The sequence below is a fragment of the Rhinichthys klamathensis genome, unplaced genomic scaffold, assembly GCF_029890125.1.
Source record: "Rhinichthys klamathensis goyatoka isolate OS25496 unplaced genomic scaffold, OSU_Roscu_1.1 h1tg000087l_1, whole genome shotgun sequence".
Classification (NCBI taxonomy): Eukaryota; Metazoa; Chordata; class Actinopteri; order Cypriniformes; family Leuciscidae; genus Rhinichthys; species Rhinichthys klamathensis.
Window position 1 is genome coordinate 2,097,283 of NW_026606627.1, and position 14,445 is coordinate 2,111,727.

Below are 14,445 nucleotides of genomic sequence, written 5' to 3' on the forward strand. Positions count from 1 at the left end.
TGCCTCTCAAATGTACTTGAGTAAAGTCATGAGTACTCCCCAAAAATGATACTCGAGTAAAGTACAGATCCCTCAAAATTGTACTTAAGTACTGTACTCAAGTAAATGTACTCCGTTACTGTCCGGCTCTGCTGGTTATGATATTATCTACTATCTAAACAAGTTAAAGATTATTGTTAATATTTTCAAAAGGCTATAAAATCAATCTGACGCAGTGCTTTTACAGAAGTTAAACTGCCAGTCGAGATGTTAAACTCAAAGCTGTGCATAACTAATAATTGTATAGAGTTGAATGCATCGTTTCAGTAATGACACACCCCATCATCCTAGTATAAGCACACGGTCATCAGACCAATCCCATCAGTTTCCACTAATTAGGAAACCTTCCCTCTGATGTCATCGGGCTGGAGGAGCACATAGCAACAGAGAGAGAGAGAGAGAGAGGAAGGGGTAGAGGATCATATTGGCACACTTAACTTCATCCACAGCTGTTAACAACTCCAGTCTAATTCGTGCTTTCCCACTGTACAGTGAAGGTAAGCATATTTCCCAATATACGTGTTCAGATGTTGCTGCCGTGTAGATCTGGTTTTGGATGCAGCTGTAGGTTTAGGTGGATCTGCTCGGGCTGGAGATGCTGGTTCGTATTGAAGGTCACCATGTTTTCAAACAGGTGTTTTCATGAGTCTAGACCCGACGTAGGACGGATGATTCATATTACATGTGTGGATTAAGTTGAGGAATATTATTTAAAGTTTATTTTAGGTTCAGGGTTAGTACCTAGTTATTACCCAGTTATTGTAATTACTATAATAAGTACATATGTACATGGGAAAGGATAAGTGTTGCTGTGAATGTAGGCTGAGATTTCTTGCCTTTTTTCTGAGTATGAGATCCTTGCAAAACAGGATTATTTTTATTTCTTTTGATTATTTTAATTCCTTCTATGTAAAGCACTTTGAATTACCAAGTGTGCTATAAACTTGCCTTGCCTTTACAAGTAACAATATCAAATCATTGGAAAGTACAGGATATTATATATATAGTTCAGCCAAACTATAAAAAAAAAATATATTTTTCAAAGTTAGTAAATCCTACAGCCAATTTTTTTGAGTGCATCTAATTTTTTTATTATGCATTTCGCTGACACTGGTTACACTTTATTTTAAGGTGACGTAGTTACATTGTCACATAAGTACTGAGTAATACTAATTAACTACATGTACTTACTATATTAAAGTTAGGATTTAGTCTAGGGTTAGTTGCTTGTATTTATGCATAATTTACTGTTATTACTGTCGTAACGTGTAACTGCGTCACCTTAAAATAAAGTGTTACTGCCACTTTTATCCAAAGCAACTTACAAAACAGCAACAAAAGCAATTTAGTTAAAGAGCCCACAATATTGGAAACATACAATGCCAGGTTTATTAGACAACTAGATGAGGAGAAAGAAGAGGAGAAATGCAGACAGATGTTCAAAGTCATCCAAACATGCTACTGTGGGATAGAAAGAGAAAGTCATAATTTGGTGGAACCAATGTTTTCACACAAGACATGGTTTCCAGGGTAGTTTCCTGACGGGGTTGTTCACTGTCTCACGGGGAACGGAGTAACAAGCCGTGCTTTGCACTTACACCTGGGGGATTCGCCCAGAACAAACAAGTTGTTAATTGTGTGAGGGCAAGCGGCCTCGATGCAAGGGAACATCTGTAACTGTGAACCCGTGTGTTTGGCAGAGACACTGAACCCTGGATTACGATTCCTGTGATGTAACATTGAAGAGATATCACACACGAGATGCTGTGTGTTTCATATTCAAATACTGTACATGCGCTTGTGGAAACTGAATCTCTTTCGGCTCAGTCAAACCAAAATGGATTCAGAAAATGGTGATAAATATGAGCAGAACTCAGAGTTCTCGGATCAGTGGATATTTGACTGGTTTTGTCCGTCCTTCTGTTAGACTCTCACACATGAATTATGTTGAATATCTGTCAGCTGTTAAATTTAACTACACAATTAGATAATACCAGTTTAGCTCAACCAGTGACCAAGCAATGCTTCATGTTGTTCAGTCTGTGTGTAAAAAGAGCATTAGCAATTACAGAAAACACACTGAAGAAAAAAACATGATCAGCTCAAAGTGGAGGATTAATATTTGCTCCCAGATGTGTGTAAATGTCACTGGTAGTCTCTGTATGAAGAGTTATTGGGTGTAATATGTCACAGTTTACTTTATTTTGCTCTCCTCACTTACATAAATGAACTATAGTGTCCTGCACACACTAGTGAAACATCAAAAATTATATCTGGTGTCTGAATCATTTTTGGTTTGACTGTATAAGAAGAAATTGACATGGTCCACTGCAGATCAAAGCAGAACATCGTGTGCCGAGGTTAAGCATGTTCCACACCGACAATTACACACGCCACGTTTGCATAGCTCTCGGTGAAATCTTTCTGCAACGTCATGGATGCAAACCAGGCAAAGGGAATTTTCTGATACTAATACTCGCCATGCTTTTCGATGGTTGCTGGACTCATTAAACATGTCAAATGAATTTGATTGAATCATCAAAAAACACCAACATCCATAAACTTAGCAAAGTTCTTGCTGTTTTGCATCATAACTAAATGACAAACATATTTTCATGCCTTTCAGATGGCGTTGGGAGAAATTGAGAAAAGCAAGAATGTGAGGTCTTCGAAAACAGGTTTGTTATTATACCTTTTCATCATGTTATTGTAAATAGATATTTTATGTGATTTGATTTGTGGTTAATACATGGTTTTATTTAACATGCCAATGGAAATCAGTACTAATCACATTCTTTATAAAGCAGGGAATTTCTGTATAAATCGTGCAAAAAAAAAAAAAAAAACGCTTTAATAATTTGATTAGAAATTCATTCTGCTCGTGCTCCTAGTGTGCATGTTTTTCCATGCATTTCTCGGCTGGACAAGTTACATTTAACCAAATGCAAATCCAGTCAATTCACAATAGTTGTCACAGATGTTTTCTGTCGTTCATCTGTTTGTCCAACAGGTTTCCTGTTTTTTCTATTATTGCAAATGAGTCTGCTCTCTAAAGTGTGGCCAGACACCTCAACCGTACAAGACTCTTCCACAACCGTACAAGACTCTTCCGCAACCGTACAAGACTCTTCCACAACTGTACAGTCTTCCGCAACCGTACCGACAGCTGTAACTCATTCAATGCATCCCGAGAGCTCGAGCTCCTCCACTTCAACGGGCCAGATGCCCACTATGAGCACTTCTTCTGTCAGTAATGCTGTTTCCACAATGGGCAGTACTAATATGAACAAAGGTATTCTTTCTTTCCGTCAAATTTACGTTCTTTTTCTTGTTTGGTTACAATGTTTAACTTGTTTATTTGTCAATATTTTCAGATAATTCATCATCAGTAACAGGAAATTACTCTGCGGTGAGTGCTGGACATAGAATGCTTAAGATACACTTTATATAAAAGTGCCCATATTATGCTATTTTAAAGGCTCCTAATTTTGTTTTTGAGTCTCCTACAACAGTATTACATGCATCCAAGGTAAAAAAAAAAAAAAAACACTCATAAAATCCACTGCAGCATCAGCTCTTTCTCACAGTGTCTGAAACGCTCCGATAAAGATTCAGTCTCTCTAAACCCCGCCTCTCTGAGAGGTTCTCTGCTCTGATTGGTCAGACCGGTCAGTCTGCTATGATTGGTCAGAAACTAAACGCTCCTTATCATATCTGAATCTCAGCTCTTGATCACAGTGATACGAACAGTGACAGTGGCGTGGGTTTTACCGTATCAATCTCATCAAAGTGGATTTGCTTTGTCAGCAGAAAACAGCGTCTTCTCGACACGAACAACACGAACCGAAATCTCCAGTCTCAGATACACTACAGTGTTTGAGGGCGGAGCTACGAGACGCTGTTCAGCCAATCAAGACTATATACTGGCGTTATGCAAATGTGTTTCAAACCTACGTAGATTCAGCAGAAGAGAGACTAGAATTACTGACGACTCATTTTTGTTCAGAATCACTTCTTCTGGGAGACAAAAACTTTGCAGACCTTTTACATTTACAAACAGCTGCTCTATTACACACTACATGAAAGGCAATATCCAAAAAACATAATAGGGGCACTTTAAGCGTACTTAACTAATGCATATTAACATTTGAATTAATCGTTTTATACAGTGCAATTATTGTGAAACACTTTTTAATATTGTACTTATTTTTTTTAAATACCTGCTTGTAATTACATCTACAATTTCACTGTTGAAAATCCCTTTACCCTTTACCCACCATTAAACTTACCCATATAGCACCTAACCTACCCATATAGCACCTACCCGTTATCCCACCTCAATAGCAGCTTAAATGCTTAAAATGTAAAACTTTAATTGTAACTTTGTTCTTTCCTAAAAGATGTCCTGTCCAGAATTTGATTGCACTACAGATTGTTCCGTCCAGTTCATGAATGCGACGATGAATCACTGCCCACACAGCTATAATTTCTGTGAGGTCAGTCCACCGTGCGGCAATTTCAGATGGGAACCTCCAGTGGAAATTAAATAATGCGAATCATGTGCTCATGAACTTGAAATGATTTAAAGAGTTACACCTTGCTCTGTTGTGCTTCAGATAATGACACAGAACACAAGTTACTCTGTCAAGTGCAGTGCCTCATGTGGTGTGTCCTGCGGGAACTCGACTCTCGCTAATTGCTCTTGGAAATGTTGCAACACAACCAGTTGCCTCAACGACGCTCTGCTTGACTTGACCAGATCACCCAGTACGACAGGTAACCTCAAACTCTGTCTTATTATCTCAGATATATGGTCGCATTTGAATATTGACTGTTTTATTACATGCCTTCAGTAGCTGCAATAACATCCACTACCACTGCAACAACCACAAAGGCCACGGCTCCATCCACCCAAGCAAACAATGTAAGAGCACACAGCCATTTGTCACTGTAGGCACAAATACACATTTTCTGCCAGTTTCTGACTTTTGATTTCTTTATTTCCAAAAGGGCAAGAAGTGTCATAGTATCAAGTGTGAAGGGACAGCGTGTTACAAACCCATCAGTACCAGCATGCTGTGTCTCGTTGGTCAGGATTACTGCATGGTAAATCTTAATCATCTTTTCTTTTTATTAGATTAGATTTAATGTTTCCCCACCCTCCTGTCTATTAGAGCTAATGGACGATTTTAATAATCATTGAGAATAAACTGAAAGAAAGTTAAACAACCATGTCATTTTGTGGTGCATTCGGTGCATTTATATATTGGTCTATTCTAAAATCATGGTTTAAAACTGTTTTGTTTAGTTTGACTAAAAGGAAATAACACTCCACATAGAAAATTGATTATAAATTTTTTATATATATATATTAAAGGGATAGTTCACTTTGAAATACATTTTTGGTATGTTTTAGCTTACCTCAAGTGCATCCAAGATGTAGGTGTCTTTGTTTCCGCAGTAGTTTCAATTTTGATATTTTTAGGTCAAACCGTTCTTGTCTGTCAGTCATATAATGCAGGTCTATGGTCACTTCCTCAAAGAGCATGCACAGAGAAGTCCAAGTTAAACATGATTTAATGACTCGTAAATGTAAGTACACATTGATGGGCTAAGACACGAAACAAACGGTTTGTGTGCGAAAACTAACAGTATTTATATCGTTTTTACCTCTTGTAAACACAGCCACGTCCAAGTGATCTGAGGGCGCCGGCGCTTCGGTCTTTTCCGGAAAGCGCCGGAAGTGATATCTCGCGCGTGTATGTCACTCATACAATTGTTTTATTTTTATTTATTTTTTAATTGTTTTCTTTTACGACGGTTTAAACATCCCGGATAAGCGCAAATTAGTACCATTTTAATTAGCCGTCTTACCTACAATCTCTGTTCTGTGTAAACAATGAGTGACGTACACGCGCGAGAGATCACTTCCGGCGCTTTCCGGAAAAGACCGAAGCGCCGGTGCCCTCAGATCACTTGGACGTGGCTGTGGTTACAAGAGGTAAAAACTATATAAATACTGTTCGTTTTCTCACACAAACCGCTCGTTTCGTGTCTTAGCCCATCAATGTGTACTTACATTTACGAGTCATTAAATCATGTTTAATTTGGACTTCTCTGTGCATGCTCTTTGAGGTGGTGACCATAGACCTGCATTATATGACTGACAGACAAGAACGGTTTGACCTAAAAATATCAAAATTGAAACTACTGCGGAAACAAAGACACCTACATCTTGGATGCCCTTGAGGTAAGCTAAAACATACCAAAAATTAATTTCAAAGTGAACTATCCCTTTAAGTGAAAATTCTACTTTCACATTATAGCTAATTGAGCTTTTGTTTATGTTGAAATTAAGTTGTAAAATAAATTATTATTTACCTACATTAAGTATCCTTTTGGAAAATATATTGATTACTTATATGGTTGTAACACAGTTCATTGTTATGGGAAGAAGGAGGCGGGAACTGGCGAACATTTAAAGACTTTAATAATTAAATAAACCAATACAAAATGAAAGTAAAGACAGCAGCCCCTCACGGATGACTGCTGTCACATACACTCACCTAAATGATTATTAGGAACACCTGTTCAATTTCTCATTAATGCAATTATCTAATCAACCAATCACATGGCAGTTGCTTCAATGCATTTAGGGGTGTGGTCCTGGTCAAGACAATCTCCTGAACTCCAAACTTAATGTCAGAATGGGAAAGAAAGGTGATTTAAGCAATTTTGAGCGTGGCATGGTTGTTGGTGCCAGACGGGCCGGTCTGAGTATTTCACAATCTGCTCAGTTACTGGGATTTTCACGCACAACCATTTCTAGGGTTTACAAAGAATGGTGTGAAAAGGGAAAAACATCCAGTATGCGGCAGTCCTGTGGGCGAAAATGCCTTGTTGATGCTAGAGGTCAGAAGAGAATGGGCCGACTGATTCAAGCTGATAGAAGAGCAACTTTGACTGAAATAACCACTCGTTACAACCGAGGTATACAGCAAAGCATTTGTGAAGCCACAACACGCACAACCTTGAGGCGGATGGGCTACAACAGCAGAAGACCCCACCGGGTACCACTCATCTCCACTACAAATAGGAAAAAGAGGATACAATTTGCAAGAGCTCACCAAAATTGGACAGTTGAAGACTGGAAAAATGTTGCCTGGTCTGATGAGTCTCGATTTCTGTTGAGACATTCAGATGGTAGAGTCAGAATTTGGCGTAAACAGAATGAGAACATGGATCCATCATGCCTTGTTACCACTGTGCAGGCTGGTGGTGGTGGTGTAATGGTGTGGGGGATGTTTTCTTGGCACACTTTAGGCCCCTTAGTGCCAATTGGGCATCGTTTAAATGCCACAGCCTACCTGAGCATTGTTTCTGACCATGTCCATCCCTTTATGGCCACCATGTACCCATCCTCTGATGGCTACTTCCAGCAGGATAATGCACCATGTCACAAAGCTCGAATCATTTCAAATTGGTTCCTTGAACATGACAATGAGTTCACTGTACTAAAATGGCACCCACAGTCACCAGATCTCAACCCAATAGAGCATCTTTGGGTGTGGTGGAACGGGACCTTCGTGCCCTGGATGTGCATCCCACAAATCTCCATCAACTGCAAGATGCTATCCTATCAATATGGGCCAACATTTCTAAAGAATGCTTTCAGCACCTTGTTGAATCAATGCCACGTAGAATTAAGGCAGTTCTGAAGGCGAAAGGGGGTCAAACACAGTATTAGTATGTTGTTCCTAATGATCCTTTAGGTGAATGTATAACAAAACACAACATAAATCCAGGCCTGGCCTCTCTCGATCTCCACTGTCGTTGCTCCCCCGTGAGAGATACGAGACCGGTGCGTCGCGCAGGTGTCGCTCATCAGTAATCACGGCACCGGCCTCGCGCCACTCTCTCACGGCCCTCGACCTCGTCCTGCTCGCCACATACCGCATGTCGGAGGGCACACCCGAGACTGCGCACTACCCCCCTCCCCCCCTCTCTCTCCGGGGGGACTGGTCTGGGGGGTATGGATAGATGATAGAGAAAAGGAGACGGAAGCATGAAGAGCGACAGAGACGAGAGAGTGGAGAAAAAAAAAAAAATTTGCCGGTTCCCACAATGCACTGTTATCTGGTCCTCCACCAGCTGGGTGATCTTCTCCGCAGTGCCTGGCGGTGGCGCTGGATAGCCCTCCGTGGACGGCTCGACACTCCTCCGATGCCTTGTGGACGGCGACGGCTCCTCCGGATACGGGCAGACGGCAGGAGTCCCCCGTTCCCTGCTCCTCCCCATCATGGCGGACGGCCATTAAAATAAACAAATACAAAATGAAATTAAAGACAGCACTCACGCCGTCCTCCCACGGCCCTCGACCTCGTCCTGCTCGCCACAATGGTCTTTATGAATAATAATCTTTTTTCTTTGTATGAATGTTTTTGTCCTTGGGAAAAAATATTTTTGATATTTATTACCTGGGTCCTCATTAAATCATGGAATAATTGTTAAAAAATAAATAAAATAGGCATATTTGTGGAAAAAATATCTAATATTTGAGTTACATAAAAGCTTTTTATTTGTTTTCTTCCTAATTGTCCTTGAAATATTGGTCAAGAACCCCCCACCCCCACCCCCCCACCCCAAAAAAACAAAAATGGTTTGGCCACTGATCAAAACTTGATATAGTCATTTGATTTGAAGTTCAGTAGGCTAACGTTACGCTTAAAATGTCCGGTCAGCACAAGTCCAGTGCTCAGAAAAGAAAAGAAAAGAGAAGAAGAAAATAGAGGCCTTCGAGATAAACAGACCTAAACAAACATTTTAAAAAAGGTGGTGACGGTGAAGCTGGAACTAACTTTAGTAAAGTCAACGTAGAGCAAGGTAAGACACAGCGCAGCCAACGTTTATGAGTGTTGTCAAAGACCCGGTACTTCGGTACCAAGTCGGTACTAATTTTTTTTAGACATCACGCCACGGTAACAAGTTTTCTCAAACCCGGTACTAGATGCGCGTGCATGCCCGAAGCGCGTGCAGTTGCGTCCTCTTCATAAAAGCGCTGAGACATGGCGACCGGTGGTGCTGCTGATGTGGTGGCTGTAAATCCACTTGTTGATAAGAAAGGAGGAAAGAGCCACATATGGAAATATTTTGGATATTAGCTCATAATAGCGACGCGGCGCGCTCATTTTTACAGGCGCGCCTAAGTTCATTGTTGCATAGCAACGACAGACGCCACGGGAGAGCAAGCGCTTGTGGAAAGGAGAAAGCGGTGCGAACTGCGCTCTCCAAGATGACGAGAAAGTATTAGCAAAGAATTCATTGATTTCTAGCCCTTGCATTAGCTTTACTACTAGATATATTTATGGAGATGAGAAATGAAAAGCCGGCTGAAATGCGTCACTGTCAAGAAGAGCAGAGGAGGGGAAAGGAACAGGAGAGGAAGAGCAGAGGAGGGGAACAGGAGAGGAAGAGCAGAGGAGGGGAGGGGAACAGGAGAGGAAGAGCAGAGGAGGGGAGAGGAACAGGAGAGGAAGAGCAGAGGAGGGGAAAGGACTATCAGCTGGCCTGCCAGCAGGTATCTGGGAGATTTAGAGATGGCACAAATGGGACATCCTTGTACCAAACGATGAACTTCCTGAGACATAAATGGCCACCAGAAGCGATTGCGGAGGAGTGAAAAGGTTTTGTTGAATGCCTGAGTGACCAAAGCCCAAGGATGAGTGAACATCAGTGAGTCCATGAGGGTGAGGTGATGATGATTATGTGAGGAGGGACCGTCGGAGAGTCTGGAGAATGCAAACGAGAGAAAGCGTATGCCTTCACAATCTTCGATCCAGGTCGGTAGGATAATGTAAAGTTGAATCTGGTGAAGAATAATGGCCAATCCTGACGAGGATTCAGATAGTGCGCTTCACGTTGGTACTTCAGATTACGGTAATTACCTCAAATGGGGTACTTCGCTCCCTCCAACCAATGGCGCCACTCATCTAAGGCTAGTTTGTTGGCTAATAGCTCCTAGTTACCAATGTCATAATTTTAGAGAAGAAGACACATGGATGAAGTTTCACTGAGACAAAACCCCACCTACTCCAGAGGTTGATGTGCAACTTCTACGATGAAAGGATGTTCTGGATCAGGGTGGACGACCGTGAGTGTGGTGGTGAATGCTGCTTTCAGCCGTATGAAGGTGGTTGTGGCTGCTGTTGTCCAGAACAGAGGCTTGGGCTTATTGCAGAGTTAGAGGTTAATGCAGAGGCAATTTGGCTGAAGTTGGAGATGAAGCTTCCGTAGAAGTTGATGAATCCGAGGAAGCGTTGTAGTTCTACCAGAAAAACTTGGGAGGCAAAATAATGTAACAAGTATGCATTTATTAACCCAGCAAGCAAGTATTAAGATATAAAGTTCTTTGGCGTAGGCCCCGTCGGTAGCTCGCAATCCGAGGGTACGGAATAAAGCATTTCCTGCCTGAAGACGAAGGCAGGGGCGCAGCCGATCCCCTGGGAGGTATGGGAAGGGACCATCCTGGTGATGGTGAGGAGGATGGAGGTGAATGTAGGCGCCAACATCTGCGATCTCAGACATGTGTAAGTACCGATCTTTTATACAACAAGTATTAGAACACGATTGGATAGATGAGAAGGTAATAAGTGACGTAACCATTGAGTCTTCCCGGCAGAACTTACGCTAAAGCTTTCATTTATTTTACTGTGGAGGGAATGGGCCAGTTTCTAACCTCCGTCTGCACCAATAATGTATCCGAGGAACTGAATAGAGGGTAGATGAAATTCAGACTTCTCAAGTTTGAAGTAGATGATGTTTTCCCGAAGCTTTAACGTGGAGATAATGGTCAGTCTCGTTCCGGGAGTTGATCAGGATGTCAGTGATGTAGATCATCAGGAAGCGATGGAGGTACTCCTAAAAAACGTCATTCATAAATCCCTGGAATACAGAGGGTGAGTTGGCTAGCCTGTACGGCATTACCCTATACGCCATTACTTGTAGTGCCCAGTGGGTTTTATTATCCGGATGAGGTTGTACGCGCTACACAGGTCCAGCTTGATGAAGATCGTGGACCCCCGAAGATTCTCGAGGGCTGCAGGAACCAGGGGAAGAGGGTATCAGTACTTGATGGTATGTTGGTTGAGTACTCGATAATCAATACATGGCCGCAAGCCTCTGGAAGTGGCAGGGGAGGTAGAAGGGCAGATGTAGCCCTTGCAAAGAGCCTATTCTACATACTCCCCCATGGCTTCTGTTCTGGGATGGAAAGTGGATAGATCCTACCTTTGGGCTATGGTGCACCCGGCTGGCAATCGGAGATCAGTCCCTTGATTGATGAGGTGGTAGTTAAGCCTCCTGGAACGCAGAGATGTTCACAAGTCATTTTTTGGAAGTCCGAGTCAAGTCTCAAGTCTTTGAGGGGCAAGTTCAAGTCAAGTCTCAAGTCTTTTGCTACGAGTCCAAGTCAAGTCTCAAGTCTCTCTTGCCATCTGATCTGTCCCCCTGCTGAGAGACATGAATTTGGAAACGTGCTAAGAGACACGAAAAAAATGAGAAAATCATGTCCGTGTACACAAATCAATAGATTTAAATTTCGTGACTATTTCACAAACTGTCGTGAGTGTCTTGCGACATCGTATTGTCTAATCTTCTGCTACTTAACACATCCCTCTAGCCCTCGGACCTGGTGAAATATTAACCTAAGTCTGTCACATTATATGGATACAACACTTTGTGATGGTTAGCTTGTTACTGTACCTGTGACGATATATGCTAAATTTAACGTCTCTTTCACATTAGCAAGTGACTGACCTATCTGGGTGCGTTTTGAGGTGCCTGATGAAGTTCGACGTTGTGGATCCGGCATCATTTATCTTGCATGTAGTTGTTCGCTTACCGCCACTGTTTGTAAAGTTATTAAAACCAAAACTAATGACAAAAGGCACAACTCCGGGAGGACTTGGTGTCGCCATCGTCAATGCATTTTCTGATATGTGAGTGCGCGCGGCGCGCACATAGGCATAGCGCATGCACGTTGCACAGTATGGCAAAGGGCAGGGGACACGGCATGCAGCTCATCATACGCTTCCCCAACGTATATATGCGCCAATAAAAAAAAATAGGAATACATTCATGAATTTAGATTTAAAAAGCAATAATTGCATGAAAACAGGTTGTTGACAAGTCTCAAAGCTCGAGTCTTAAGTCTTTTGGGTCGAGTCGCAAGTCAAGTCCTAAGTCAGCTGTTTGTGCGACTTAAGTGCGACTCGAGTCCGAGTCTCAGACTCGAGTCCCCATCTCTGCTGGAACGCCTGGTACTCGGCTGGAATGACCATCTTACTCTCACTTCAAGGGCTCTCCACCGTGATGGCATTGAGAGGTACGGTGTGCACCCACGCAGGTTTTAGGGACTTTTTGGGAAGCTGAAGACAGTCAAAGAAGACAGTCTCACTCCAGGCCAGAACCTTACCAGTGGTACAAGATATTTGAGGAGAGTTAATCTTAAGCCAAGTGCGTCCCAGCTGAGCCCTCCAGAACCAGCAGCGAGATCTCCTCTACATGAGTACATCAGATGTGGAGAGTGAGGGTAGGGGTATGGTGAGGGATGATGCCTCGACCAAGGGGCAGGGGATTTCTGGATGTTGAGTTGATGGAGGAGTTGTTCAGAGATGAAGTTTCCTATGGAACCAGAGTCAACAAGGGCATCTTCAGCCAATCAGAATCCACCTGACATTAAAGAGCTTGAACATTTAAAGCTGCAGACGAAAAATAAAGCTGTGTGACGTCTGTCCGTACGAGGAGGTTGATCAAATAAGTGGGGGCTTGCCCGGGATAACATTGCCACCGTATTCTGAAACGTTTTTGTGTGGTGAATGTCATTAAGGTCTTAAGCATGTTTTAAAGATCACCTATTATGCTTTTCTCCATGTTCATTGGTCTTTGGTATGTAATGTTGCTGTTTGAGCGTGATAAAGCTCTGCAAAACTCCAGTTATTCTCTATATCAGTGTCAGTGTTTCTGAACTCCTGAAACGCCTCCATTGTAGTCTCGAGTTTCTTCCTGGAACGAACACGTCACAATATTCCTCATTAATTAATTAATATGCAGAATAAAGGGGCAGGGCCTGGTTGAGTTAGTTAGTAGCGTGTTGAAACTGGCGGTTATGATAAGGGGTGGGACATTTCCCAAAACGCGCTCGAAGCGCTTGACCAATCACAACACACTGATCCAACCGACCAATCAGAGCACAGTGTGCTTTTCAGAAGGAGGGGCTTCATAGAGACAGGAAGTAAACAGAGCGTTACTGACAGACTGGGAAGAGAGGAGCTGCAACAATGGATAATATGGGGAAAATAATCAACATTCAATCATCTAAACCTGTTGTAGTAGAGCCCAAAACAACATCAAGGCTCTGTAAAAGGCATAATAGGTCCCCTTTAAGACAGTAAATAGGGTCAGTTTTCATTTCATGTTGACTTTAAACCATGTGATATTCAGAAAGGATCAGCTCTGATGCTAAATGCACATGTTTAATCGAAACAATCATTGTCTAATTTTTTTTAGCTAAAAAAGACAACATCTGGCAGCATAGAGAGTTGGCAAGCAGGTTGCAGTGAGGATTGCAGAAAGATGGCGGTTTGTTCAACCTCCGTTACTACCTGCTACTTGGAGTGCTGCAATGCCACTTCGACCGCCTCGTGCCTCAAACTGACCGGTGAAGTGAACATGCCCAGCTCCGCCACCAGGGGTCCTCACTCTCCCGCGCTGCTGATCGCCTCTCTACTGCTCTTCTGGATACTGAGAGTCTTCACTTGAGTGCAACAAAGTCACATTTACAGGCAATCCAAGAAAGCGCAGAAAGTGTAGGCCTATGTTTGTTTTAAAGCTGTTTGTACATCTTTTACTGTCCCTTTTACATTATCTGTGATATAAGCACGTGTGTGTGTGTCTACAAGATCCGTATGAAAAGCAGAATGTGGGCATGTGTGTATATATGTGTATAGATGCCAAATAAGCTTTACGTGGGGATCCATAGAGAGTTCTGTCAAGTGGGAGCGTGCCTGTTGTTGGATTCTTTATTTCACTGAAATCAGCCACCAAGGAATAACACTGAAGCAACAAATATGAGGTTTGCTTATTCTTACATACAGATTGTTACTGAGTTGTGTATCTGTTAGACTTGTAGTCAAGACCGCCTAAACCGAGACCAAGACACTACCAAGACCAGAGGGTATCGAGACCAAGACAAGACCAAGACCAAGACAGACCAAGTCGAGACCAAGACCGAGACCAAGTCGAGACCAAGACCGAGACCAAGTCGAGACCAAGACCGAGACCGGAGGGGGAAAAAAAAACAGACTAGTGTTGTTGAAGCTAAGCAATAACTTGTAAGATTTTGTTTTG

General features: G+C 42.3%; 1 protein-coding gene across 1 annotated transcript; it reads left to right on the forward strand.

Annotated features, from left to right (window-relative positions):
* Positions 1–354: 354 nt before the first annotated feature.
* On the forward strand, positions 355–14,194 carry LOC130085731 (uncharacterized). Its single transcript, XM_056251660.1, has 9 exons — positions 355–536; positions 2,666–2,717; positions 3,050–3,346; positions 3,414–3,448; positions 4,440–4,535; positions 4,656–4,815; positions 4,893–4,963; positions 5,050–5,145; positions 13,606–14,194. Exons 2-9 carry the CDS (start codon positions 2,666–2,668, stop codon positions 13,855–13,857), a joined length of 1,059 nt encoding a protein of 352 aa, XP_056107635.1. The 5' UTR covers positions 355–536; the 3' UTR covers positions 13,858–14,194.
* The last annotated feature ends 251 nt before the right edge of the window (positions 14,195–14,445 follow it).

Excerpts from the sequence above, each read along its gene's own strand:
- LOC130085731 (XM_056251660.1), top strand. The coding sequence starts at position 2,666 with ATGGCGTTGGGAGAAATTGAGAAAAGCAAGAATGTGAGGTCTTCGAAA. Across the intron at positions 4,536-4,655 it reads ACAGCTATAATTTCTGTGAG|ATAATGACACAGAACACAAG; the intron begins GTCAGTCCACCG and ends GTTGTGCTTCAG. Across the intron at positions 4,816-4,892 it reads CAGATCACCCAGTACGACAG|TAGCTGCAATAACATCCACT; the intron begins GTAACCTCAAAC and ends ACATGCCTTCAG.